Raw genomic sequence first — 27,773 nt, forward strand, 5'->3', positions numbered from 1 at the left:
TAAATTTAAAAAAACTAAGGAAGTTTACTCTGTTACGCAACAAAGTGAAATACAATAAAGACAGAATATATTTATTTAGAAAAAAGAAAAAAAAAAACAAGAACTTACTTATATGCAACATATAGTTTTTCATTTTCGTTTCTTTTTCGGCTTAGCGCTACCACTCTCCGATTTCTCCTTATCAGTGGGTTTTTTAGCTGACTCCTTTGTTGTTTGAAATTGTTGCAAATCGGCACAAAAAAGCACAGCTTGCGCCCAACCCGCATACGGACCGTAAATGTTACGTAAATGATTTGCGATTTCTTCATAAATGCGCGGTGTGACGGTTTTCACCGTCGCCAATTGTTCGGGCATATAAACAGTTTGCGCAACTTTATAAATGTGAGTATCAATTGGCACTGCCTCCAAGTGACCCAACGACATGAGGCAAATGCAATCCGCCACTTTGTAACCGATACCAGGTAAGCGCACAAGTTCTTGACGTGCATCAGCATAGGACATCTCACGCAATTTTGTAAACCACGATTCACCGCCAAACTCTAGAATTTTCGCTACAGTCTGCGCGATAAATTTAGCACGATAGCCGAATTTGGCTTCGCGCAAATTGACTTCTAACTAAAATAGAATGAAAATTTGTGTTTTTATACATAGTTATGATAAACAACATAGAATTATACCTCCTTCTGATTTTCCTTTAAAGCCGAGAGCGTAGGAAAAGTAAACTCTTCTCTTTCACTAAAATGTCCAATGCTTTGACCATATTTCGAGCAAAACCAATCAATCATTGCAGAAATTCTTAAACGAGTAAGGTAAAAAATTTTGTAGTGCAAGTAAATTGACTAAAATAGATTTAAATTAGAGGACTCTTACATCCCAACAGTACTATTCCTCTTTTATCCCAACAGTACTATTCCTCTTTTAAGTATTCTATGAATTGAAACAGTAGTTTTGGAAAAACAAGCAAATAAATACTAGAACTACTTCTACGCTTAGAAACATACGTTTTTTTGGTGCAACTTTGCTTTGAGTAAGCACTGGATGCATTATTTAAATTTACCTTTTAATGTGATTATTTTGGCTGCATATGAATGATAATATATTTTCGAGTGGTTCTTGATCCAGCACACGTACAGCTTTAATATGTGGCGTTATAGTATCAAAGTGATTGTGGGCCGCGCGCCACTTATCCATATTTTTATTTAAATCGAAATTAAGGCGGAAGTATCGTTGCAACAGTTCGAGATAATACTCTGCTTTGTGTGTATTTGTATTAGGCACATCCGGTGCGGGAAAGACTTTATATGAAATAGCGGAATCTGTTTGACTTAACTGCCAATATGCATTGTAAGCTACTCCTTGGAATAATGGCGATTTGGCATCAATCAAATTGAGTTTCCTCCAGCTATAAAGGGTGCATAATTGGTTAAAATATTAAACGTCATTAATATGCATTCTTACCGGAAACTCTGTCCGCCAACTAGAGTAACTTCTAAATTAAGCAGTTTGGCTGGTATTGCGATTTCGCCAACAAAACAAAGACCCATTTTAGAATAGATTATGATACTTTTTACTTTGCATTTAAATTTAAATTGAAAGATTTGTTTATACGCCTTTCAAAGAACAGCTGAGCGGGATTTATTTCAAGTTTACGAGACGGTGTTGGGAAACGTTCAATTAAATATTTTTCTTTTTGGTTTTTCGCGTAAATAACTAAACTAAATAAGCCATCTGGGAAAAAGATTGTTTCATTTATGGAAATCAAATATAATACACATTTTTTAATAGTATTGTATAGTATTTCTCGTGGTTATTTATTAGCGCATGCTTGTTGCAAATGATTGACGATTCTGATTTGGCAATCACTTTTGACAGCTGTTGTACTTGCAGTTCACAATAACGAATAAGAAGAAGACAAATCGGTCAAATTTTTCACAATCGTATTTCAGCAATCATACGTTTTTTGGGCTTCATTCTATTTGTTTGGGTTGTGGTGTAATTTTTGTGGCGCACACGCGTACAACAGTAACAAAAATTGTGGTTGGAAATATATTTAGTGTTTTGAATAATGCATAATTAAATTATATAAAAATAGTGATAAAATTTTTAGTGTAAATTGAATTTAACAAATGTACACAATTGGAATGTGTATACAAAAATTTTGAAGCGAAGAAATACATGTGCCATACAACCAAATATATTTATCTCGGACATACTAACGTGTAATAAATAAATAAAATAATAATTCTCTGTGAGCTATATGATATTATCCTTTCAATTACATTCGTTACATTGATTGTTACAATAACGATTTGCTAAAAGTGGTAAGCATTAGGTAAACACGGAAATCAACAAATAGAAACAATCGAATACAGAAGTGAAACAAAGAAAATACATAAATCTAATTTACAGTGTGTGTGAGAAAAAAAAGTCAATCGTCACATCCAGAGCGTGTTTTAAAAGCTATCGGAAATTATTGAGCGAGTGGAACATTGTTTAATTGAAAGCTGTATTTATCAAACAAACTGATGGAATTTGAAAATACGCAATTCATTGAAGCTGCTGCTGCGGCGTCGGCAACAACAAGTATTGCAAAAGGTAATCTACGAATTCTGAAGAATGTCCAAATAAAAATTATGTCTAAATGAATTTCTCTAATTTATTGCAGATATACCTGTCGCTGAACATATGCAATCCGGTTCCGGCCGCTTATCGTCCAATGACAATGACGCGACAACCACACAAGCGGCGTCCAACGTTACATTGGAAAATAAACAAAACCACCCAAAAATGCAAAAGCAGGCAATGTCTGCTGATGAGCGAAATGCAACAAAACGATCTCTAGTCATACTGGCAGCGATCTTCATAGCCAGCTTATTCGCTATGGCCTACGTATACATGATATTTCCCGAATTGAATGAGTAAGTAGTATATGTTACGTGTAGATGGGGTGATCACTTCAATGCCAATGATTATACAAATTGTATATTGTTTTGTTGCTTTATTGCTTCCCACATGTGTACATATACTTATGTATGTGTGCGTCGTATTTGTTGTTTTGTGGGTTGAGTTTTGTATTAATGGCATTAAATTTAAGTATTTTACATAAAAGAAGCTGTCGTTAATGGTAAAGTGTTTGATGTCCTCGATAAATTGATTGTATGTACATATTTAATTTGCTTTCAATCACTTAAAAGTTATTCAATAATTGACAGTAAATAGTTTGCCACGTCTGTATTGGCACAATATTAAACAATTTTTAGCGAGCTAATGTAATAAACACTATTAGTTGTTATAATGTAAGTTCATTCATAATTATTTTTAATAGATGGTGAGAAGGCGATAACGCTGACTTGATTAGAGCAAAAAACGTAATTAAAAAACGAAAGTGCATGTTGAAGAAACAATTATAAGGGGTTTAATTTTTATATTAAGGTCTATGTAATTTTGTTCTAATATATATTTAGACACAAAAAAGCATAATTTCTTAATATATGTGCATAAACATATAGCTACACTGTACACCTGTTCAAACTAATATGTATGTAAATATAGGAAAATATGTAGACATACACATCCGCTACAAAAATGCCATTTTATATACATACTAGTATTCATATGTATTCATAGTTCATTTTGAAGAAAATATTTAAATTACAGGTTTAATCATATAAATAGAGAAATGCTTGGCATATCACTTCAAAATTATAATAATAATTCAACTGGCTTAACTACATAAAAATTTGTGAGATGTGCTAATAATCCTAAAGCCTTAATATTAATTGGAAATTATTAAAAACGTTAGTGACAGAAAAAGTAATCTAGTAATTTAGGCGCTTATGTGTTCGCGTATGATTAGAATACATATCTCAAAGCCTGGGCATAGCTTGAAATCCAGAAACCGTCTTAGAATTGAATTTGCAGGTAATATGACACTTTACAAAATCAAATAAAAAGATATCTTATTTGCCATATAAATACTAGTAGGGCAAAACGCAAATTACATGGTGAACGATAATACCAGCAACAACAACAAAATGCCACGTTTTCTTTCCATACTTTTCCATGTACTATCTTAATAACTTTTCACACACTTAAATTTTGTTTTTGCAATTATATTGCAGTTTTACGCTCCCAACTGAAATTGACATTTGCAGGTGTAAACATCGTAATGTATGCATATGTCTGTATGTAAACAATGAATAAATCTTATATACCATTGTGGCTTTTCGCAGAAAATAATCAGCAAAATATGTAGATAAATATATTTTTTACAAAGTGCAGCAGTACAATTAAAACACGAAACGAGAGTTAAGTATGTATGTATATCACATCAGTAATTTGATTAGATGCAGCTTTTCATGAAGTATAATAATCTGATGTCGTAAAATATTTTATTTGGCACTCAATTAACTTTGAAGTGTTGTGTTCAAAATTGTTCAGAGTCAAGTTCAGCTGTTATGGCTGGCATACCTAAATATATATCTACGTACAATGTATTATTATTAATTTTTTTAAAAATGTTTTGTTAGTGTACACAGTAGCTATTCGTTTGGTGTACATATTTGCGATTCTGTTTCAGCTTAGTCACATGCAATACAATTTGAATTTCTTTCACATTGTTCTTTTCTATCTGGCAAAAATGTATTTAATATATAAGTATTTATATATTTGTTGTTGTTTTTTTTGCAGATCGGAGAAACAGCACATTAAGATACCCCGTGACATTCAAGACGCTAAAATGTTAGCCAAGGTTTTGGATCGTTACAAGGACATGTACTACTTCGAAGTGATGTTTGGCGTCGTTACGGCTTATGTATTGTATCCTTTTTGAAAATTTGTATCTCATCAAAAGGTTTGACAAAAATTCAAGAAATTTTTATCCCATGTTGTGTTGCCAGTTTGTATATACATATTTGTGTATGCATACCCACGTGCGCATATGTATCTCGCTAATAATACACAAATTCCAAATCAAAGGGGGTTCTTGCTTGTGTGTATGTCGAACATATGTATAGTATGTATACTTTTTAATGAATTTGGATAGCACAAACATTGCGCCATTTTATTTTCAAAAATATTTATGATAAATAACATAAGTTTTGTGCACAATAGCACTTCATATAAATTTTTATATTAGGTGCTAGGCTAATTTAGCTTCCCCACTCTCATTCCTAGTCACATAAACATTGTGGACGTCCAAAGTTTAGTCTATACTCGGAATATATATTAAATTACCTTAAATTTGTCAGCAAAGTTACGTAATCTCGTTTTAATAATTCAGCTCACAAATTGGCTATACATAGAGTGCATACATACATACATAAACAATAAAAAGCACAAAGCTTACTTCATTTTGACCGATCGGTTGTATGACATCTTCATATGTGCTATAATGGTGAAATATTTCTCGGAGATTTTACCGTTGTTTTGAACAGTAATTCGGGCCAAATTTCATTAAGATATCTTGCCAAATAAATAAATATAAAGTTTTCCATGCAAGAACTCGATTTCATCGATCAGTTTGTATGACAGCTATATGCTTTAGCATTCCGCTATCAATATTCCTGACAAATTAGCAATTTTTTGAGGAGAAAATCACGTATGCAAGATTTCAAATCGATATTTCATAAACTGAGTGACTAGTTCGCTATATACACATGGAGCTACATAGCTAAATCGAATCAACTCGTAACGCTGATCACTTATATACATACATACATATGTGTATATGTAATATATTATAAGATCTCCGACGTTTCCTTCTCGGTATTATAAACTTTGTGGCGCACAAAATATACCTGTTAGAGTATAAAAAACGGGAGCGATTACGTGTACTTTCACCGAGTCGCGGTGCATACATGCATACCTATGTACTTTGATATAAGCGAGCACGATTTTTACAAATTAACCATAACAGTGTCATTGTGTTTACATATACGTACGTGCTTATATATTTGCTTAATTTTGTTCATTTTTTTTTTTGACGTTGCGGCGTCGCAAAGCGACTGAGGCCAATAAACCGAAAGGCACATGTCTGCTAAGCAACAGAAAGCAACAACCTTGACCCAATTTCAATCTTAGTAGATACATTTGTCGTCTGTATTTATGTCGCGTTCGACCACATTGTTGTTGGCTTCACTAATGCTATTGTTTAATACATAAATACATATTTCATTTTCCTTTTCAAACGCTTTCGTCTAATACCGAACCAAAAAATTAATACCTATGTGTGTTTGTTTAAATGCAAGCACATAAAGTAATACCTTTCGTTGGCACAGCACGATGAAAGCGATCGTTGAAAAGGTCTGCGCATGTGCGCATGCGTAAAGACATATCAATATGTTAGTCGAGGCGCCCAAAAGTCAACAAAATAATGCCATTAGTGACATTATGGTAAACACTAGAATTGGAAAATCTCCAATGACACAACAGTTAGGCACGTGAAAACACACAAAGGCAATCTCCGCAACGTTGCTGAGAGTAATCGCTTTCCACATGTTTCTGTTACGACACCTAGTCTGTATGTCAATGAACCGTTATCAGCCTACAGGTATTAATTATCTCTGAGTTGTGAGTGTGTAACAAACTTTATGAATTCTAACGGGAGGTGTATGTACATATGATGTTATATATGTATAATATGTAGATAATAGCTTTGGGATTATATTTTTTTATTTTTGTGTGCATTTATGTAATGACAAGGAGAGAGAGAGAGAGACATTAATTATCAGCATAACGAGCAATGTCCGATAAACGCGAACTAGTCTCTCAGTTTTTGAGATATGATTCTAAAATTTTACACACGTCCTTTTCTCCACGAGCAGCTGCTCATTTGTCGGAATCTCCGATATCAGACAGCTATATCATATATTATGTCAACTGACCGAGCAATATCAAGTCTTTGTATGAAAAACTTTTTTATTTGACAATATATTTCGAAATTTGGCAGAGATTATTATCCAAACCAACACTACAATCCCCGAACATATTGTTCAGATCGGAGCATCGTACCAACTGATGGATCAAAATTAAGTTAAAGATATTCTATACCCTTTATGCTATAAAAAATGCACCTGTAAACTTTTTCTTATTTTAAATAGAGTTAGGTAGCTGTGCAGCAGCGCAAATATTTTCTGATAGTTATAAAATACTATGTATTCTTCATTTTCACATAAAGTATCATTTTTTAGTAATGTAATACGTGATCGTGAGTATTGCGCCATATAAAACTGAATAATTACAAAATATTCGCTATCGTATCAATTAGCTTGCTCATGCACTGTAAATTGAAATATGATGTATATACATACATACATATATGAAAATATACATATGTATGTATGTTCAAAGCTAGATTACATTTCAACATCCAAAGCGCTCTTTGGCTTGATTAGTAATCGAACTCAGAAAATAATAAAATATGTAAATTACCCTGAGAAAGATATTTGCTGAATTTGCTGTTTACACAATAAACAAAACAAATTCACTCTATCGGTGCCAAATTTAGCGATCATGAACTCGTGGGGTAGGCATTATTAACGAATCGATATTTTTATTGCTTTGGAATATTATTATTCTAATATAATGTAAATACAAATTTTCGAATGAATTCTTTTACTATTTTTCCATATCAACACTGTTTTCCTTAACTAATTTTCTCAATACACACAAACAGCCTACAAACCTTTGCCATTCCAGGATCTTTATTCCTTTCCATACTATTAGGATTCCTCTACAAGTTTCCCATCGCCCTCTTTCTCATCTGCTTTTGTTCATCGTTGGGCGCCACACTTTGCTACAGCCTCTCGAATTTGGTTGGTCGTCGCCTGATACGCCACTTCTGGCCGAAGAAGACAAACGAGTGGTCCAAACATGTGGAGAAACATCGCGATAGCCTCTTCAACTATATGCTCTTCCTGCGCATGACACCTATCTTGCCGAATTGGTTCATCAACCTGGCATCGCCGGTAATCGGTGTGCCCGTGTACACGTTCGCCTTGGGCACCTTCTTTGGCGTGGCACCACCGTCTATTGTTGCCATACAGGCCGGCAAGACATTGCAGAAGATGAGCAGCTCCAGCGACGCATTCTCCTGGACATCGATGGGATTGTTGTCGATATGTGCACTGATCTCACTGCTGCCGGGATTGCTGAAGAACAAGCTGAAAAAGAAGGTCGAATAAAGTGGCGTCTGGACGCTAACTGTGGTAAACGGGGATTGGTTTATTGAACGGCGTGGTCAATACGACTAACGGGAATGGACAATGCGTGATTTTGTGTTATTGGTTGTTTTGTCGATTAGTTTAAGTGCGTGCGTTAAGCGTTAAGAAAATGATGTAAAGCTGAAAACATAGAAACACCCAACGTAGCTGCACGTGTATGTGTGTATGTTTTATATGTTTTTGGTTTCTTTGATATTTTTTTATAGAATAATATAAGTGCTATGTACATGCTATGAATTCACCTATGACCCACATAAGTAACGGAAAACAAATGAAATGCTGCAATTTATAGCTTACTTCCTTTGAATGTACATATGTATGTATGTATGTATATGTATATTATTCCAATAATAATTTAAGCTGCTACAAAATATAAGTTAGTTAAATTTTAATTTATTTATTTGCAAACTCTAGCACTTACATAGCTTTGCAGTATTCCAATCAGGGTTGCAATTTTTTTTTTTAAATGCAAAAGTTAAAAATCAAGTTTTTAACCTCAAAATCATGGATTAAATTTTCAAATTAATTCAATTTTTTGTGCTGATTGCTGATGCTGAGATTAAATTTTTTATTCGGTTTTTGGGACTAATTTTTTTTAATCCCGTATTTGTTATATTTTTTTTCGTTTACGCTTTTTGATTAATTTTTTTTTTCAGTGCGGTATTTGAAATGAAATAAAAATTATTTTACATTTTTAGTGTAATTATTTTTTAAATGTATTATATGCAACCCTGATTCCAATTATTATTATTTTGTTTTTCTGTATGATTTTATGAATTGCTCTAGACTAGTTGTAATATTCCATATTTGCTATGCTTAAAATATCTTTCCAATGTTTCACCTTATTTTGCACTAGTAAATGTAAAAATATAAAAGACATTCTCAAAAGTGTGTCCACAAGTGAAATGAATTTCCTAAATACAAAATTTTTATTAAATTTAAGTGTCAATATAACTTAAGTAGCCCCTCAGCATGCAAAATGTGTAAATGTTAGTAGATAATTAAACAAAAATTGGTCATAGAACTCCTTTAAAATTGCCATAAATGCATAATCGGATTGTAGATCAAGCGAACATTTTTTCGAAAACGATTTCAACACTTCCAAAAATGTACTAGAGGCCGGAAATGATTATTCAATACTATTTTTAATCATTGTTGCATTAAAATGGTATAAGTGATTTGCTATTGTATTAAAAACACCATAATACAAGTATGTATAATGTATTATAATATAGAGTGCAAATTATTCCACAAAATAAAATAGAATTTTGAAAAAGCATACTGTTCCTGAATTTAATTTATTTGTTTTTCAATTTTTCTCTCCTGCAGAAATTTCAATAAATTGCAAAAATCTTGAAATAATATTATTTTTTTAAACTTTGCAATTTGTATATCGTAAAATTATATTGTTTTTTAATTCTTGTGAGTAAATCCATAAGAAAATAGAAATGAATTTAAAGAAATTTTCAATATGGCTGTATTTGGCCGAAAAAACTCTTTCATATAATTTTTTAATTATTTGGGCAATCATAACCTGACATTAGGTAATCGTACTTTCAAATCTGGACTCCTGGTCTTGCATTTTTATCTTCATATATGTACATACATTTATATTTAATATTCATTCTTTTGAGAAATCCATAAGTGCTCAAATATTGATGAGTTTGACTGAAAAGAATATACCTTATTATTTAGACAATCATAACCTAGCAATTGATTATCATAGTTTCGAATATGGACTTCTGATACGTTTAGTAAACTGAACAATTCAAAATTTTTGCATAAAAAATATGTTGCTTTTATTTACTTTCAACTTAAAATAATAAGTATATTCATTGTATCTATGGTTCAATTAAAATAATACATACATATATAGTGCGACTCAGTTAAATGAAATATGGAAGATATAATATATTTTTTGTTTTGTTTTTACGATTTTGTATGTTGGCGCCAAAGGTCAATTTGGTTGTTCAATTACATTTTTTTACATAATGTGGAATGTGCATTTTCCATTTCTACAATTGATTTTGAGATCTCTGCAAAGCATATTCCTATCAAAAGTAGACAGTCATAATTAAATTTCTCTCATACAAGCGCAAAGGCCAACATACTCTTTGGAAATTTTACCTTATATAAGTGCTAATATGAATCCATGCATGTTAAATTAATATAATAAATAATATAAAATATATTTTAGGTGATGAGATAATTGTTTTTTTTGTTTTGTTTTTGTATATAAATTAGCTTTTTATGTGAGCATTTTAAGAAATGACCAGTTGCTGCTTTAAGCTGCCGAGAAAACTTTTATCTGGCATTTGTAGTCTTCGTTCCGTTTGTGTGATGCCGATGTCGATAATGCAGTTACAATAGTTTATAGGACATTTTCGGCCCAATAGGCATATGCATGCAACTATTCTGATGGCGTTAAATCCTTTTCTGGTTCATTTTCATTCAAAATCTGTGAGAGTAAATCATGAACCGGCTCGAATGCTTTTTTCGCGCCACTATTCGTCAAATTTTTATAGTCGAACATGTCGTGATGACTAATGCTGTTGTCTGTTTGCAACAGACCCTTATCAATGCAAACAGTTTGCACCTGATTGAGACCAATTACTTTTTCCTTAACAATTCGATTAACCGCATCGTTTTTCTCTCTCAATTTATTTGGTAGCTGACCGCGAGGCAGTAATGTCTGAAATTAAGTGTAAAATTTGAAAAACGATAACACGTCTACACTGTGCAAATAAGAAAAACATCAATTGTTTACATAAACTTTGTTAAAAATTAACTTACAGGTAATACGATATAAGTGTCCGGCAACTTCGCACGTATTCTATGCACAATTTCCACTATACCTTCCGCTATCTGCTCAGCCGTATTTTCCGTATTATTAGTGCCCACATGCAATACCACAATCTGCATATGAGTAGAGAGAGGGTATTTCCAATAATTATGTTATAAAAAAATGTTATGATTACAGAATATCTACATCCACACTGCTTAGATAAAGTACAAATATTAATTTTGGTCTAAATGAATCATATTTTATTTTAATATGTCGTACTTTGCAGCTTCTTTATATTGTTACTAACCTTCGGTTTAACGTTGTCCAGTTCACCGTTTTCCACACGCCAAAGCACATTTTCCGTTCGATCACCACGTATGCTGAAGTTAAGGCAATGCATTGGTGCAAAATATTCATTCCATGTTTCCGAATCCTGCAGTGTTTCTAGAACACAATCTCCGAGAAATATAACGTCAGGATCCTTTTCACGACATTCAGAAATAAATCGACGATGAATGCTGTTCGAAGAATTTACAACTCAATAAGTATGTAGGGTGGATCAATTAATTGGGAAATTAATTAACATACCAAATCCAGCGTTCGTCGCCATCTACGTCCGGGCGTTGGGTGGGCACAGCACAGGGGTTCATTCTTTTTATTTTTTGGTTTTTGCTAAGGAAATAATTTCCACACTACCTTAATATACTTAAAATTATACGGAAAAAACGTATAAGGTTTTCGTAAATTTTGTTTCTTTCTTTAAGATTTTTCCGGCAATTAATATTTTAATAAATTTACAAAAAAGAAATTCGGCAGACTAGTCTGACGTTTATCTAATGCTTCTTTTCTTTTTACTAACCATTCACAATAGTGTTTCTGTGTACTTTTATGAAAAGCTTTTGTTTAGGGGCCTGCATGTTATTTTAAAGGAAATAAAAATTTAAATGTCGATTTTGTAACTTGGTAATTAACCGTGTCGCAAAAGAAAGATTTATTTCAAAGCGCAACAACAACAACGCAGATCAGACTTCACTTTAACTTGCTTTTAAGGTATTGTAGTACGTTACGTACACCAAACGGAAGTTTTAACCCATGAAAGATAAAAAATGTACAAGATTTTATAATTTAATAAATATATTTGTATTTAAATTAATGTACCCAATTCATGTTTGTGAATACGTACATTTTCTAAGCAAGTTTATGCAAGTGATGGTAAAAATTACACATCCATAAATATTTAAGAGTGCTTGCAAAATAATTGCCATATTATTCCGTTCATGAGAAATAAGTTAGTATAAACGATTTGTCTGCAATTCAATTGCTACTCTGCGAACTGCTATAGCCCATATATGCCTGGTTGCCTTGTTCGTTAATTGATTCGGTTTCCATTATGTGTTCTCCAAGACTATCGCCAGCGTCTTGATACAACTCATATTCATTACATGCCATCTCACGCAATTCTTCTTCCGTATGCGACTGCTTATGCACACCCAGATCTTCAATTGAAAAGAAGCCACGACTACAAGTGTTACATATATGGGGTTTATCACTTTGGTGACGCTTTTCGTGATCGATTAGATTTTTTCTTGTTATAAAACGTTGCGAACAAAATGAGCAGACATGTGTGCGCAAGTTCTTATCATGACTTTTCATATGAGATTTGAGGCCTTCCACTTGGGCGTACCGCTTATGACAGAGTTCACAATTGAACGGACGTTCGCCAGTGTGTAGACGTTCATGGCATACCTGCGAATTACGTGTACCAAAACGTTTGGGACAAAAACTGCATGGAAAGCGTCGTTGGCCCTCGTGCACGACACGCACATGGCGAGATATAGCATTTTTATGGTTGAATTCCTGCGGACAAATGCTGCATTTGAATTTCTCCAGATTCGGTTTATGTATACGCATATGCGTTAATAACTCTGTGCGCGTTACTTTGGCAACGCCACACACTTTACAAACGTGATCCTTGATTTGGGCATGTCGTTTCAAATGTTCGGAGAGGGCACGTTTTGAGCTGTACGTCTTGTAACAGTGCTGACAGATATGATTTATCTCTACTTCTTCATTCAATTGGGCTTGGTGAAGTTCTAACATATCCTTTAGACCGTATGAAAACGTAGCTGCATTAAAATATAAATGCAATCAATCGACTTATTTACCTTTATACACGAAATATTTAATTTACCTGTATGTACGACTTGTCGATGAGTCTCCAAGGTATTGCTCAATTTAAAAACGGCATCGCAGCCATTTAAACCACATATAAATCGTTGTTTAATTAAATGCTTAGATTGAATATGCGTATGTAGATGTTCGTAGCGTGTGAAGTCCTTTTGACATTCCAAACAAAGAAACGGCTTCTCAAATCCTTCATGCACAGCCCGAATGTGAGCGTCCAGGTATACTTTTTTATAGACTTGTTTATCACAACGAGGGCACTTTAAAGACTTTTTGTTGCGATCGCGTTTACGGGAGGATGCACTAAACCTTTGTCTTCCTCCTACAGTTATTGGTGAGTTATTAAGAGACATACTGGACGTATTGGCCGCACCATTTCTCAAAGCATGTTCCTCATCATCTGCATCATCGCTAACTGAGTTATCTGCTGCGCTTAATGCATTACGTTCATAGAATAGGGAATTATCTTCCTCGTATTCCGAATCAATTTCATGCTTTACAACAACATTCGATGAATTTTCCGAATTATCATCATTTGGTAATATAGTTTCACACTCTGACTTATAATATTTTTCCGGTTCTGTTTTAATTGGTCGTTCCATCAATGGGGCAAGTTCTGGTAAAAGCTAAATTAAAAGAAATAATAATAATATAATTCTTCAGTAAAAATTGTACAAACAAAACCATATTTTTCTGTTAAAATAATTTTCATAATTTTTTTTTTTTTTTTTTTTTTTGTTAAATGCATTTTATTTGCAATCTCTTTTAGTACATAATAAGCAAATTTGATAGTAAAACCATAATTTGACTTATATTTTTAATATTCATACGTATAAAAGACCATATATTCTTACCAACTGATCATCATCATCATCATCATCATCATTGAATTGGTAGCTTCTTTCCCTTACTACAGTCTCCGTTTTTATCTCTTTAGTAATTTCAATTGTTTGAAACGTTGGTGTTTCAGCAGAATTTTTGGACATTTCATCATCCAAACTATTAACAATTTTGTATAATACTTCCGCAGAATTAATGGCCAAGTTTCGAAACTCTTGGAAATCAATCATTTTTTCATAGCATAGTTGACAGAGACTTCGTGGGTAAACATCTTCATCGCTATCCTCCGATATTTCCAAGGAAGTAAATAACATGAATAATTTTTGCAATTGCGGTAGCAAACTAAGATTATAACTATGATTTGTTTCAGAATCATTTTCGTTATCTCCTTGATTAACCTTAACCTTCAGCTGTTGAAAACTAGTAGGCGTATCCTCCTTCTCACGTCTGCGACGTTTTTGCAAACTGCTTAAGCAAGTTCGACAAAATTCTTGCAAATTATTGCGTGTAAGTTGATTATTCATTATTTCACTGCTTCACAATATCTATATTTTATAATTATTTTTCACAAAATTCACAATTTGTCAATATCAAAACTATAATCGATTTTCTATGAATTTTTCTTGAGCGTTAGTTATTTTGACATTTCCAGAGTAAAACAGTGTTGGGACATCATTGCATCAGCTGCTAAAAATAAGCTGTTTTAAACCGGTTTTTTTTAATTTCTAACATAGTTTGCTTTAATATATACATAGTCCGAAATTCTATATTCTACAAATATCAATTTTAATACACACAGTTATTTTTCTATTTTATTGTTTTTATTAAATTGTGTACCAAAAAGTTGCTAATAAAATGAAAATAAAATGCAAACATGGAGCAGGGTTGCAAAGTAGTCTTCTAACTGAATTGACAGGATAACAACTAAAAACAGCTGTGCGTAAACAAAACAATTTTCCTCAAAATTTGTTTTGGATTTGGTATGGAAACAATTCACTGGTTTAGTTAAATAATTAGTTACAATTTATTTACAAAGATATAAAAAATTATAATATTCATAACAATATATTAAAAACTAACATCTTTCGAGCAGCTTGGTAATTCTAAATCCGTCTCTACTTCTTTTGCTGGCTCCACTATTGTTTCAAAATGTTGTTCTGTGACCGTAGGAATTATAGCTTTCAGTGTCAATCCTTTTTTATGGGTTTTTATGTGCGCTCGAAGAGCTACAATCTGTATAAAACGTTTGCCACATAATTCGCAACCATGAGGTTTTTCACCAGTGTGCCTCATTTCGTGGTGTTTCAAAGTATCTTGTTTGCCAAAACTGAGATCACAGAATTTACATGTAAAGGGTCGTATTCCTTTATGTACAATACGATCATGCATGCCAAGATTCCCAGAACTGTTGAAGACACTTGGGCATTTTGGACAGGGCCATTGTTTCTCTTTTGTGTGGTAATTAATGTGTGCGCGTAGTTCATTTTGTGTAGTTTTTTTCATGCCGCAATAAGTACAAATATAATTCTTAATGCCGGAATGTCGCAATTGATGATCCTTATAAGTTCGTTTAGAACGATATCTTTTACCACATTCCTCACATTTAAAAGGGTAATCTTCTTCAGGTGCGTGTTTATAGCGATGCTCTTTGAGTGTGGTTACATTTCTAAATGTTCTTCCACAATCCTCACAGACATATCTTTTAGGTTCACGACTTTCATAAGGAATTGCTGTATGTTTAAGACGATAGTGGTTTTTATAAGTATTTTCGCGCTTGAATATTTTACCGCAACCCTCAAACGAGCAGATATATTGCAGTGTCACAGGTCCGTGATCCTCACGTACATGGGCACGGAAATGAGCTGCTCTATTAAAGCTGCGATTGCATTCATTGCACACATATGGCTTTAGTCCTTGATGGGTACGTAAATGGGCTTCATAATTTTCCCAGGTTACACAACGTCGAGGACATTGCTCACATTGAAATTTCACTTCAGAAAAATTGTTTCTACTTTTTTTAACAAGTGGCATTCTTAAGGAACTATCTCCGCTTTTTGCAGGTTTCTTCGTTTTATTATGAGGAAACATTTTACGCTTTATAATTTTGGTTTTGTTGGTGTCCCCTGTTGTTGTTGATAAACTTAGGAAATATTCACCATTTCCACTACCTGGTTTGCCACAATTGTCTTCGAATTCATTGTGTTGCGCATCTGTAGTTTGAATAGAGGTATCTACATATTGAAATCTTTCATCATTTTGTTCCACGTTTGTTGCTCTCGAAAATTTGAAATCATCCAATGTATCTTCATCGTCTGATATAGCCTTTTGGTCTCCTTTGATACCACTTATATCTATCTCTATTTCTTCAACAACTTCATCAAATATTTCCTCTTTAAGATCTTTATTCATAGCACTGTGTGTACCGCCAGGGTCTTGAAGTATTTTTACTACCTGCCAAAAGAAAAGCAAATGTATTCAAAAATTTAGGTATAATTGTTTTTAATACCGTATTTTCTATACAATTTTGAAGCTTTTCACGACTTCTTGTTGAGTATGTATATCCATGAAAAACTTCAATATCAGATATTCCCACACTATTATCTTGTTGGTCTTCACTACCTTGACCACTATCCAGCAACCTTTCATCTTCGAAAGTTGTAGTCGAATCTTTATGCTCTTTTAGAATATTGTTTAAAAAGAGATGTGACTGAATAATTTTATCACGGAAATCATTAAAGGACTGTAATTTTTTATGGCATTTATAACATATAAACTGCGGGAGATCGTCAAAGTCTTCTGCTGGCGTTGAATTGCACAAAAGTAAAAGTTTTTCGATATCTTCATTCTCATAAATGCTATATTTTTCACCCAATAGCGATGACTTGTCTCCCAGTTCATCAAGGCACGTCCGACAGAATGATTGCATATTTTCATGCGTTATTTCACTCATTTTGTCAAACAATTTTTAAAGCGATAATTTCTTTCAAAATAATAAATATTCCCAATAAAAATATATGAAATTAAATAAGAATTTCGTCCTTTTGTTTATAAAATTGCCGAAGAATAAAAAAATACAAATAGTTTTGACAGCTAACAAATTTGTACGGTTACATTCCACAATGTGTTGTAGTGCCAGATTGTCTCAAAAATAATATACAAATACATTTTGACAAAAAAAAATAAATAAATAAAACAAAATTAAATGAGTATATGAGATGAAATGTTTATTAAGAAAATAAGCTGTGTGAAGGTATATAAATCATTTAAATTTGTAATGTTAATACTCAAATTGTTGTCAAACATATATAAAGTGTTTCCTACGAGGTATACGAAATATTGACAATTGGCAGATAAGAAACAGGCCTTTTGACATTTTTATATGCAGCCATTTGAATACATATGAGCTGTGTTTCCGCAGACAACCGCTATTTCCGTTAATTCTACCAAAGGTGACAGTTTACCGACGTATTCAGTAAAAATGGCAGTTTCGTAAAAGAAGAGGGCAAATATTGCATTTAACTATTTTAAGAAGGAAAGAAACATAGCTACTAGTTTTGGAAAAAATTATACGCTTCATGTTAGGTCGGTATCGGGGATATTGTTATCCGATTCCAATTCCGACATTCGCCTGCCGTTAAATCATCATTCAGGAACAAAAAGCAAAAGGTATTCTAACCTAAATACCTATAACCAACAACAGCCTTGCGATAGCTATAGTCAACTGCCATATCGCAATTAAAAACGACGAAGAATAATGTTCGAGTAAAAGCATATTCTTTGATCAGCTTCACATGCAGGGATAAGAAGTAAATTCATATGTGCGAAAACATTTATCGAATCATCACAAAGTAGTTTTCGAATTATGTTTAGAAAGTCGGGTTCCAAACTGAAAACTTAAGAGTGTTTCCATATGTTGACTGTCACCACCGATCCTCAAAACTAAAACACGTTTCATATCGGTTTTTAAATGTATATATTTATGTATATTTACTATTAATTTGTAATATAATAGGGTATTCATAAAAACACGTAAATGAATTTAATAAGTGTAGCCTTATAATTATTTTACAAGTACAATTTGCCATAAAATGTACATTTTTGTTTTAAATTAACGACATAAATTGAGTCAAATGCGCTACTTTTAATTTATCCGATTTTTTCAATTGCATTTGTTTCATATTTTATAAGCTTGTGATAAAAATGACAAATATTCCAATGTGTTGCAGGCTATATATGTATGTATGTACGTATTTCTATGAGTACCGCTAAAATATATACTTAGTTCATTACACACTATAACTCAATTCTCTTAAGCGTTAGAATTGTTTTCATTTAGTAACTTTAAACTTATATAACTACAAATGTACTAATATATGTAATCGCATTATTATACTTTTACTAGGATTAATTAAAAAATATGTATCCAGTTATTTTTTTAGCATTTACATTTAGACTTAATCTTAGTTCATTATTCCTCATTGAATTGTGATCCTTATGTGTAATTTCTCATTATATTGTAGACAGTAAGACAGACAATAGATTCACATGTTCACGTTTACATATACAATTACAAACTAGAATATATATATGTATTTATATATATATATATATTTACTGTAGGTTATAAATTTGTTTGAATTCATTGTGCATAATCATATTTGGTATTAATAATTATTTTACAAATTCCTTAAACTCTGTTAGCTAAATAATAATAGATCAGTTATTTGTAATGCTTAAATGTAGATATATATTATTTAAGTATTGTATTTATGTTTACAAATATGTTTATACATATTCTTTATTGACATCCTTTGCCTATGTGCCAAAAATAATAAAACAAAATACGAGTTATATAATCAGTTCTCTTCTTAATTTCCAATGTACAAGTATGGTTAAAAATATTTTAAAATAATATTAATTTTTTTTATTAAAAATTTCATACTTAATTTTGGAAAACTTTACAAAGTGAGTGAGTAAGTATGAAACTTTGTTATTTTCATGATTATTATTATATAAATACGCAATTTACAAATTTTATATACAAAAATTGCTAGATAATTAAAAAAATACGATAATAATATATATGTATAAGCACGATTTTTGGCGCACCAATGTTGTATGTTTAGACAATACAAGTGCTTTTACCAAAATTTCAATAAAATAAACCTAAATAATTGTGTATAATATATTTCAAGTAAAGTAAATAATTTTTTAACACTACCAAAATTTTCAATAAAATGTGATTTTTTTTACAAAAATTAATAAATCCATTTATGTAAATTAATCCATTTAATTATTTTTTTTTAACATTAATAATCAGAAAATTGTCAATAAAATGTGTTTGTAGATATTAGGATTTTTTTAAATTTACTCAATCCATTTTTTTATGAAACACTTTCATTAAAATACATTTTACAAAATTTATATATTAAGAATAAAAGAGATATTAAATTTTATTAATTTTTTATATAAAATGTTAGCAATCAGGAACTAATATAAAAATATAAATATTTGCAATGAATTTTTTCATTAAAAAATTTTAAGTTTTTCTTGCTCATTTATGTAAAAATTAAAATTTACATCAATTTAAATTTCAGAAAACTTTTTTAAACATACAAACATACATATGTATGTAAATTTATATGTATTTTATTTATTTTTTATAGGTCTTCAAATAAGAAATAACGTTTTTGCTAAAAAAAAAATGCAGAAAACTTGTGAATTCGACATTTTAGAATTTCGAAATAAATCAAAATATTTTTTTCAAGTCAGGTTCGTGTTCATCAATATACAAACTTGATTTTACGAAATGTAAAGAAAAGAAATGTTTAGCTCAAAATATGTTTTTTTATAAGTCAAGTTCATACTAAAAATAAATCTCAGAAGTAAATATGCAAAAATTAGTTTTTACCACGAAATTTAAAATAAAGAAAGACATAAAAATTAAAAGCTTCCGATTTGATTATGTCTCTGGTATAATTTGTTTAAAAAAATATCAATTGAAATTCATTTTAAAATTTCTTTTGAATTTTGAAACGATTTTTCAATTTGAAAAATTCAAAGTTTAGTTATAAAAGTGTATTCATCGTTTTAAATAATATTATGTATGCCAGCATAATTTATAGAAAAAAGTAAATAAGCAAATAAAAAATAATTGAATTCAATTTAAATCTTTTTTGAACATTTCATAATTATTTTTTAATTATGTAAAAATAAAGAAATATTTTTTTTTATTTATCTATGCTTTTATATTTGTAAGTCATAAAAGAATGAAAAAATTTTGGAAATTAGAAAACGCTGAAAACTTGAGAATTATAAGTTCAAAAAATCAAAGTAGTTATTCTATATTATTCTTTATTTATTTTTTTTTTATTAAAAATCAAAGAAACTGTGGAATAAAAAATGGTGCAATAAAAAAAGCATTTTAAATTAAATTCTTAATGTTTTCTGGAGTAATTTATCAAAAAAGTAGAAGAATAAACAAAAAATTATAAAAATTTGTTTAGAAACTGAATTAATTTTTTTTGATATTTTATATAATTTTTTTTTTAATTATTTAAAATTAAACACAAAAAAAATATTTAAAAAAAATCATAGAAATAAAGATTTACATAACTTGTCATAATGGAATACATACATATTTCCGTGCACAAGTATGGTAAAATCATAAGAGATAAAAAAAATATTTAAAATTATAAGTTTTTGCAAATTAAAACAAAAATTCTTAATATTTTTTATAAAATTATGTTGATATAAAATATAAAAATCCAAAAAAAAAAATAATTTTTCCCACGAAATTTAAAAGATAGCAATATCAAATCCAAAAAAAATTTGGTAAAATTTAAATTAAAAAATAGAAGTTTATAATGTTTAAAATAAACAAAAAAAATAAATAAAAATTAAAAAAAAAATAAATAAATAAAAATTAAAAAAATTTTTATGTAAATAAAAATGAAAAAATAAATAAAAATTAAAGAAAAAGTTTAATAACAAATAAAGAAAGGAAATTAAAAAACAAATGGGGAAATAAAATTATCGTTTTTTGTTTTGTTAAAAAATACCGCCGAAAAATTATGTCCAAATAGATTTTCAATGTTGAGGAAACGAGTCATAGCAAAAAAAATATTATATTGCTTTAAACTGAGATCAATATTTTTAAAAGTAAATTGGTTGTAGGGGCAAATATGTATACATATGTCTTTGTAAGTTTTCAGTATTATTTTGTATGTTAAAAAATGTAATTATTGCTTGAAAAGGTGAATGCTTGATATTTAAAGGTTATGCATCAAGAATTTAGTGGAAAGCGTAGAAGAAAATGAAAATAACTGAAACTAAAAATTCCAACGATTAAACTACACACAAATTAAACATAAAATTATTGCCAGAAAATTAATGATTATATATAATAAAAATTATGATAAAATTAAATTTATTATTTAAATGAGTAAAAACTAAAAATAAAAGATGATGTTACTAAAAATATGATGCAAATCCTTTAAATAATAGTCTATATATTTCAAAGTATTTTAAAATTCATTAGCTAAAAATAAGTACAACTGTATTTATTTTGAATTGTGCTTCACTTACTAATTACCTTTCCTCGTCTGTATACTAATATATCTATAAATATATGTATATGCATACATATATTATTCTTTGGACTCGGGAATATTATAAGCTGCGTTCCTATTCGTGATCGATGATCTCAAAGTCACTTTCGGAGGAACGGTCTTCCTCCTTTACTTTGCTTTTGCTACTGTTGATGGCAGCTACATTTTTGTTTCCTAACCCCATTAGGCCACTGACAAGGCTAGGCAGTAGCTTGCTGCCACCTTCGAGTAGTGCTTGAGCGGATGTGGTGGCGACTAAGGCGGCAACAACACCATCATTCGTGGCGGTATTGACTGGCTTTGCCGAATCGGTGAAATTTAAACCTTTCGACAAATTCTCCTCCGATGACGAGGAGGAGTCAGACTTAAAGTGACACTTCTCAAAGCGTATATTACTGGCAATTGTGCGCGGATCTGCATTTAGTTCATCAACATTGATGACCGGCATCAGATCATCGTCATCATCTGTGGAGTTTTCATTCAACTCCGGTATGGAGTCGGGTATTAAAAGCTCTGATGGTATATCATCACTTCCATTACTAGCGTCATCATCATCATCAACTTTATCATCGATGTCCTCTGTTTTTAACGAGTACGACGCTTGGTCGCTTGCACGTGCCAATAGCACAAGATTATTTGAGCTTGTGTCTGGCAAAAATTCATCATCCGTTTCGGACTCACTGTCCGTACCCGTCTCTGTGCCGGTTCCAGTTTCGCTACCACTGTAGTCGTCATAATAGCGTCGGCGGCGTCCTAAAATATAAAAATATATGCATAAATATTATAGATGGGATATTTTATCATCAAAAAAAAACTTACGCTCTCTGTGTAAAACCTCATATTCCACCTTGTTGGCTAATAATACCGCCATCGCCACCAATACCAAGCCCAAAGATAAGCCTGTCAATATCGGTCCACCGACCAAAAGGAATCCTCCAGCAGTAAACAAGGTTGCGCCGAACATTTTTCGGTTTTCGTTACGAAATTTGTAAATTTTCTGCAATTCAGGCGGTGGTATAATTCGGAAATTGCAGCGCGTCTTATAAATCCAGTAGAAGAATAGCGATAGAAAGAAAATGCCTAATGGACGAAGGTGTAGCCTAAAAAGTTAAAAGAAATAAGGCGATATTAGTAATATGTTTATTATGTTCACAGATTAAAAAAAACTAAAAACTTATAAAGGGTTAGCGTAATATCTTATTAAAAAATAGCAAAAATCATAATAGTTGTATATGTAATACATATATAAGTGTATGTACCAGCTGATCAAATATGACCCGGACTGGTCTATTGAAATAATTTTGAGGACATTTAGAGGTCTCAAATTGATGCTTGTCAGCTGAGGACCATCATTACTGGTGACGAGACGCTTCTAGTTAAAAAAACTGTGCAAAATGTTTACAGAAAATGGCGCTCCAAAAATGAACCGAAGCAAAAAAATCAAAACTCGCTAAAGAATCTGAGGTCTATCCCTGCCGAGGCTTATAACAAGCGTAAAAGCGTATATCTGAAGCGATAATAGATATTTTTTTATTAAATAAAGATTTTTTTATTCCGTTCCCTGGACAGTCGTAATGAATCCGGATTTTTTATCCAATACATTTTTTTTTTGTAATTAATTTTGACATGCAAATTTATTTTTGTTTTTCAGTCCGGGTCAAATTTGATCAGATGGTGTGCATGGAAAAATTGGTATACATCAATGTATGTATATAGAACAAAAAAAAATGTAATTTTTGTCAGTCCGGGTCAAATTTGATCATATGGTGTGTATGTAAAAATTAGGTTCATCAATGTATGTATATATATGTATAGAAGCAAAAAAATATCAGTCCGGGTCAAATTTGCCCATATGGTGTGTATGTAAACATTAGGTATATCAATGTATATAGAAGCATTTTTAAACGTATAATATCTAATAAGATTTAACAAATTTAATTTTCTATCTTTTGAAAATAAAAATTACATTTGTATTTTTTTTTTAAATGAATATCCATAATGTTTTTTGCAGTTCTTCAACAATTATTTGAGCAGTATGGGCATCATTGTCAGACGTAACTTTAATCAAAACGCATGCAGCAACAACATACATACATTTATACAAACATTCTTATTTTTATACATTTAAGAGGTGTTCGACCTTGATAGAATATACTTATGCATACATACATATGTATGTATACAAACTACAAATAGCTTTAATAAACGCAATGTTTCAATTCCATCAGCAACAGACTGCTTACAATTTGCTATAATTACCATCTACTTTATATATGTATGTATGTACATATGTATGTAATTTATTAGAATATACATGGTGTTATAAGGATGTACACATACATACATATGTATATAATATATCTATATACATACGTGTATATATGTATGTGTATGTATATAAATATACATATACAAATACAAATATTCATAGGCTTGTGTGCTTGCAAACAATACGGAACCAAAATAAATGATCTAACTTTGTAAGAACACAAACAAGCACCGACTGCAGTGTCAATAACAACACAAGTGAAAATAACAGATTGCTGACAACAACAAAATTCACTTTATCGCATTATCAGCTGATTTTTGCGACGTACGAGTGAATATATTCCACATTCACATCCATACACAAGTATATACAAACACTTCGTAAACACGCATTCATACACTGAGCCATAGATAGCGATGTGTGTGTGCATTTATATGTAGACAGCTGTCTAGGCTGTTGTGTGCAGGTGAAAAACGCCACACCATTGCTCATAACAAGAGGAATACCGCGTGAAATCATCAACCGATAAGACAAAATTAATTGCAGATACTCATACAAACCAAAATACAAATTTATACGTATACATACATATGTACATATGTATAATATATGTGCGTATACCTACACAGATGAATGTACATCAAGTGTGCTTACACAACGCGATATCACAACCGTTTTGTTTACAAACACAAAATGCGTTCTATTTATTGTTCTTGATAAACTTTCATATAGTTTAAGGTAATTTTAATTAAATTCGTAGTTTTATATTATGCAAATATCCCTATATATGTACGTATGTATGTATGTAAGTACATATCAATTAACTTTTGCAAAAAAATAGCTTTATAGAAGACTTTTCGCTCAATAAAAGCCAACAATTAATGGGCGTTGGAAAACAAAGCGGACGATACACAAATACATTTACACATTTATGTACGTATGTATGTATGTATGTATGTCAAAGCATGATGTCAATATTTCAACAACTTTATTTTGATCGGTCTGTTTGTATGGCAACTATAGGCTATAGTAATCCAATATCGGTGGCTCCGAAAAATGGGCAGCTTCTTGGTGAAAAAGAATTAGTAATTTTTTGACAGCTTAATTTTTAAATTTAAAATTAACCCGCAAATATTATTTTCTATATTACAATATTAAATTTAGATAAATGTTGATTTATATAAAAAAATGGCAAACTAAAAAAAAAACAGTCAATTATGCTTTCAAAAAATTTATAATATTTTACAAAGATCTCAAAAATTAATATACATTTTTTTACAGCTTAAATTTTCAACAATTTTTAACGCATTATTCAAAAGTCTAGTTCACATCAAACATTTCAAGCCTAGCATGTATGTACATACATACAAACACACACGCATCAAATTTTGTATATTTTCTTTGGAACCAACCGCGTGCGAACAGGTTTAAATACGCATTCAATAAAGTCTCACACTTGCACGGAACAACTTTTTAAATTTATTCAAAAATCATTACTATGACCGCAAGTTTTACGCATTTATTTGGAGTCACGATTAGAAATAACAGCTGTTTTCAAAACGTTGAATGAACAGTTACTTTTATTCTAAACGCGCTGACTGTCATCGTTGCAAGTCAGCTGACCGCACAGCTGCTACAAATGCATTTTCGAATTTTAGTTTCATTTGTATGATCTTAGCATTTTATTTACACGCTTGTAAGTCAATTACAATGCACATTCGATTCTCATTTACACGCTTTAGCCACTCACTAGCTGCGATGACGGTACATGCGCATTTACACTGGCCACCGGATGCGCAACACGATAAAAAGGCGAAAGAAAACAATAATGAAACAAAAAGTATTATAATTACGCTATACTACAACGTACTATATACGAGTTACTTCTATGTGTGTAGGTACTTATTATTTATTCACAAGTTTTATAGCTTTTTTTTACAAAAATTACAACGGCGGGTATTCTCGTTGAGCAAAAGTACCAAAAATTACGACTGCCAGCGAACGACTGACTGACAAAAATCAAACAAAACTCAACTTAGGTCAATTTAAAACTTATTGTAAACAAGTTATTCTTGTTTTTATTTGAGCTTTTAATTTTGCTTAAGATAAAAAGTGGTAAAAACAAATCCGTAGTTAAATATTTAGCAATTTACCATAATCTACAAATATATATAGAATGTATGTATGTACTATATATAGTTAGTTCTAATCTAAGTCGGTTTTGTATTTGTATTAGCAGGAAGCTTAGATGTACAGGTTATACTATTTAAAAACAAAACCAGCTGTTTGCAGCGTTACTCATCAGCGCCTAGAGCGAACGAACAGCAGAAGAGGCGAAGATGTACGCGCGGCTGTCACTGGTCAATGTTAGTTGGCGTGAGATGCTTTTTTAATATACATACTTAATTACTAATAGTAAATAATAAATTATTTCTTCATTCCTTTAGGGCTTAATATGCAAGGGTTCTTCAATGATAGTCACTTCAAAGCCCAGTTTTATCAAAAGCACAATCCTACGAATAATGATATAAAGCCTTCAAATACGGTCGAGAGATGGTTGAAAACATGTCTCGTTCCGGACGACCATCGACCTTTCCAACCGATGAATATATTAAAAAAGTGAAGAACGGGGTGCTTGAAAATCGTTATGTTAGTCTTAGAGAGATGGCAAAAGAGCTCGACATCTCTTGTTAGTCCGTTCGAATTATTTTGATGGATATTTTGGGTATGAAACACATTTTTGCTCAACCCGTCCCGATAAATTATACTACCCGAATGAATTTTTTTTTTTTCAAAAAAAAGTACCGTAAATAGATCTCTTTGGACATGCTTCATCGTCCGAAACCGATCCCACATTCATGGAGAGCATTATAACTGCCGAGGAGACATGGGTTTATGAGTTTGACATGCGAACAAGTCAACTATCAACGGAATGGAGGGAAAAAACGAGCCGAAACCAAAAAACCCACGCCAAATCCGCTCAAAACTTCCGGTCATGCTCATTGTTTTTTCGATATTCGTCGTTTTGTGCATCATGAATTTGTTCCGGAGGGACAGACGGTCAATAAGGAGTTCTATTTAGCATATAAGGCGTTTGCGTGAGAACATACGTCGAAAACGGCCGGAATTGGTGAAGAACAATTTATGTATTTTACATGATGAAATACACCATCGCATAGAGCCACGATTGTAACCGAATTAAAAGCCAAACATGCAATTCATACTACCGATCAACCACCGTATTCACCAGTGTATTTTTCAGTGGCTCAGTGTCACTTTTTCTTGTTCCACAAACTGAAATTATTACTCCGTGGAACCCGTTTTCAGTCGATCGATGAGATAAAACAAAATTCGCTGAAGGATCTGAGAGCCATCCCAAAAAGTGCTTATCGAGGGCTGGAAAATCGTTGGCATAAGTGTATTACATCTGGTGGAGATTACTTTGAAGGCAAGAAAATAAATATTGATGGAATAATTAAAAAATTTGCGTTTTATTCACAATTTCCGAGTTCTTTTCCTTCACAATGTAAATAACCGCCAAAGCCAAAATTTTATTCAATTTTATTCCAAATAAAATTCTTTAACTTTAGCACCCTATATACAATGTATGTAAATACACATTTGGAGTACTACGCACAAAAAAAAACAATAAAAATAAAAAAAAAACAAATAACAAAATAAACTTATAAATGTTTACTATAATAGAAAAAATACCGTTAAAACGGAATTATGCTATAAACAAAGTCCAAATAGCGAGTTGAAGGTCGCTAAGAATGATGAACTCGAAATTTGTTACTATTAACACTGGCTAACTGGAATTTTAATGAAATTAGCAAAAAAAATGAAATAAAATAATAGACAAG

General features: G+C 31.3%; 5 protein-coding genes across 7 annotated transcripts in view; 1 reads left to right on the top strand and 4 right to left on the bottom strand.

Moving 5' to 3' along the window:
• Position 1: 1 nt before the first annotated feature.
• LOC105224341 (N-glycosylase/DNA lyase) lies at positions 2–1,839 on the bottom strand. The gene is made up of 4 exons (XM_011202388.3): positions 1,459–1,839; positions 1,058–1,402; positions 678–795; positions 2–615 (listed from the first exon to the last, which is right to left on the bottom strand). Exons 1-4 carry the CDS (start codon positions 1,542–1,544, stop codon positions 130–132), a joined length of 1,035 nt encoding a protein of 344 aa, XP_011200690.2. The 5' UTR covers positions 1,545–1,839; the 3' UTR covers positions 2–129.
• A 106-nt stretch (positions 1,840–1,945) lies between these two features.
• On the top strand, positions 1,946–9,503 carry LOC105224343 (transmembrane protein 41 homolog). 3 transcript variants are annotated; one of them, XM_011202393.4, is made up of 5 exons: positions 1,946–2,332; positions 2,410–2,595; positions 2,666–2,918; positions 4,690–4,818; positions 7,676–9,503. In XM_011202393.4, exons 2-5 carry the CDS (start codon positions 2,526–2,528, stop codon positions 8,181–8,183), a joined length of 960 nt encoding a protein of 319 aa, XP_011200695.1. In that variant the 5' UTR covers positions 1,946–2,332; positions 2,410–2,525; the 3' UTR covers positions 8,184–9,503. The 3 variants fall into 3 exon arrangements, with proteins under 3 accessions (XP_011200695.1, XP_011200694.1, XP_029405300.1); XM_011202392.4 differs by having other exon boundaries at positions 1,946–2,321; XM_029549440.2 differs by having other exon boundaries at positions 1,946–2,595.
• A 928-nt stretch (positions 9,504–10,431) lies between these two features.
• Positions 10,432–11,863, bottom strand: LOC105224344 (platelet-activating factor acetylhydrolase IB subunit beta homolog). The gene is made up of 4 exons (XM_011202395.4): positions 11,596–11,863; positions 11,315–11,525; positions 11,016–11,138; positions 10,432–10,914 (listed from the first exon to the last, which is right to left on the bottom strand). Exons 1-4 carry the CDS (start codon positions 11,655–11,657, stop codon positions 10,633–10,635), a joined length of 678 nt encoding a protein of 225 aa, XP_011200697.1. The 5' UTR covers positions 11,658–11,863; the 3' UTR covers positions 10,432–10,632.
• A 260-nt stretch (positions 11,864–12,123) lies between these two features.
• LOC105224346 (zinc finger protein Xfin) lies at positions 12,124–17,107 on the bottom strand. Its single transcript, XM_049455768.1, has 6 exons — positions 16,538–17,107; positions 15,112–16,482; positions 14,610–14,641; positions 14,046–14,565; positions 13,199–13,817; positions 12,124–13,133 (listed from the first exon to the last, which is right to left on the bottom strand). Exons 1-6 carry the CDS (start codon positions 16,979–16,981, stop codon positions 12,322–12,324), a joined length of 3,798 nt encoding a protein of 1,265 aa, XP_049311725.1. The 5' UTR covers positions 16,982–17,107; the 3' UTR covers positions 12,124–12,321.
• An 880-nt stretch (positions 17,108–17,987) lies between these two features.
• Positions 17,988–27,773, bottom strand: part of LOC105224347 (uncharacterized) — a 29,780-nt gene continuing 19,994 nt past the window's right edge. Inside the window, exons 3-4 of the mRNA XM_049455880.1 lie at positions 22,461–22,741; positions 17,988–22,394 (exon numbers count right to left, since the gene is read on the bottom strand). Of these exons, the coding sequence (XP_049311837.1) occupies positions 21,718–22,394; positions 22,461–22,741 (958 nt within the window). The 3' untranslated portion in view covers positions 17,988–21,717. The remainder of the gene's footprint in view (positions 22,395–22,460; positions 22,742–27,773) is intronic.

The sequence above is a fragment of the Bactrocera dorsalis genome, chromosome 4, assembly GCF_023373825.1.
Source record: "Bactrocera dorsalis isolate Fly_Bdor chromosome 4, ASM2337382v1, whole genome shotgun sequence".
Classification (NCBI taxonomy): domain Eukaryota; kingdom Metazoa; phylum Arthropoda; class Insecta; order Diptera; family Tephritidae; genus Bactrocera; species Bactrocera dorsalis.

What these genes read in the sequence shown, in the direction of transcription:
- LOC105224344 (XM_011202395.4), bottom strand. Translation starts at nt 11,657, where the DNA reads ATGAACCCCTGTGCTGTGCCCACCCAACGCCCGGACGTAGATGGCGAC. An exon ending in GGCGACGAACGCTGGATTTG is followed by an intron (nt 11,526 to 11,595) that starts GTATGTTAATTA and finishes TTCTTCGAACAG; the next exon opens with CATTCATCGTCGATTTATTT. An exon ending in TGGACAACGTTAAACCGAAG is followed by an intron (nt 11,139 to 11,314) that starts GTTAGTAACAAT and finishes ACTCATATGCAG; the next exon opens with ATTGTGGTATTGCATGTGGG.
- LOC105224346 (XM_049455768.1), bottom strand. Translation starts at nt 16,981, where the DNA reads ATGAGTGAAATAACGCATGAAAATATGCAATCATTCTGTCGGACGTGC. An exon ending in AAAATTGTATAGAAAATACG is followed by an intron (nt 16,483 to 16,537) that starts GTATTAAAAACA and finishes TTCTTTTGGCAG; the next exon opens with GTAGTAAAAATACTTCAAGA. An exon ending in TCGACAAGTCGTACATACAG is followed by an intron (nt 13,134 to 13,198) that starts GTAAATTAAATA and finishes ATTTTAATGCAG; the next exon opens with CTACGTTTTCATACGGTCTA.
- LOC105224343 (XM_029549440.2), top strand. Translation starts at nt 2,526, where the DNA reads ATGGAATTTGAAAATACGCAATTCATTGAAGCTGCTGCTGCGGCGTCG. An exon ending in AACAACAAGTATTGCAAAAG is followed by an intron (nt 2,596 to 2,665) that starts GTAATCTACGAA and finishes AATTTATTGCAG; the next exon opens with ATATACCTGTCGCTGAACAT. An exon ending in ATATTTCCCGAATTGAATGA is followed by an intron (nt 2,919 to 4,689) that starts GTAAGTAGTATA and finishes TTTTTTTTGCAG; the next exon opens with ATCGGAGAAACAGCACATTA.
- LOC105224341 (XM_011202388.3), bottom strand. Translation starts at nt 1,544, where the DNA reads ATGGGTCTTTGTTTTGTTGGCGAAATCGCAATACCAGCCAAACTGCTT. An exon ending in CAAAATAATCACATTAAAAG is followed by an intron (nt 796 to 1,057) that starts GTAAATTTAAAT and finishes TACTCGTTTAAG; the next exon opens with AATTTCTGCAATGATTGATT. An exon ending in TAAAGGAAAATCAGAAGGAG is followed by an intron (nt 616 to 677) that starts GTATAATTCTAT and finishes ATTCTATTTTAG; the next exon opens with TTAGAAGTCAATTTGCGCGA.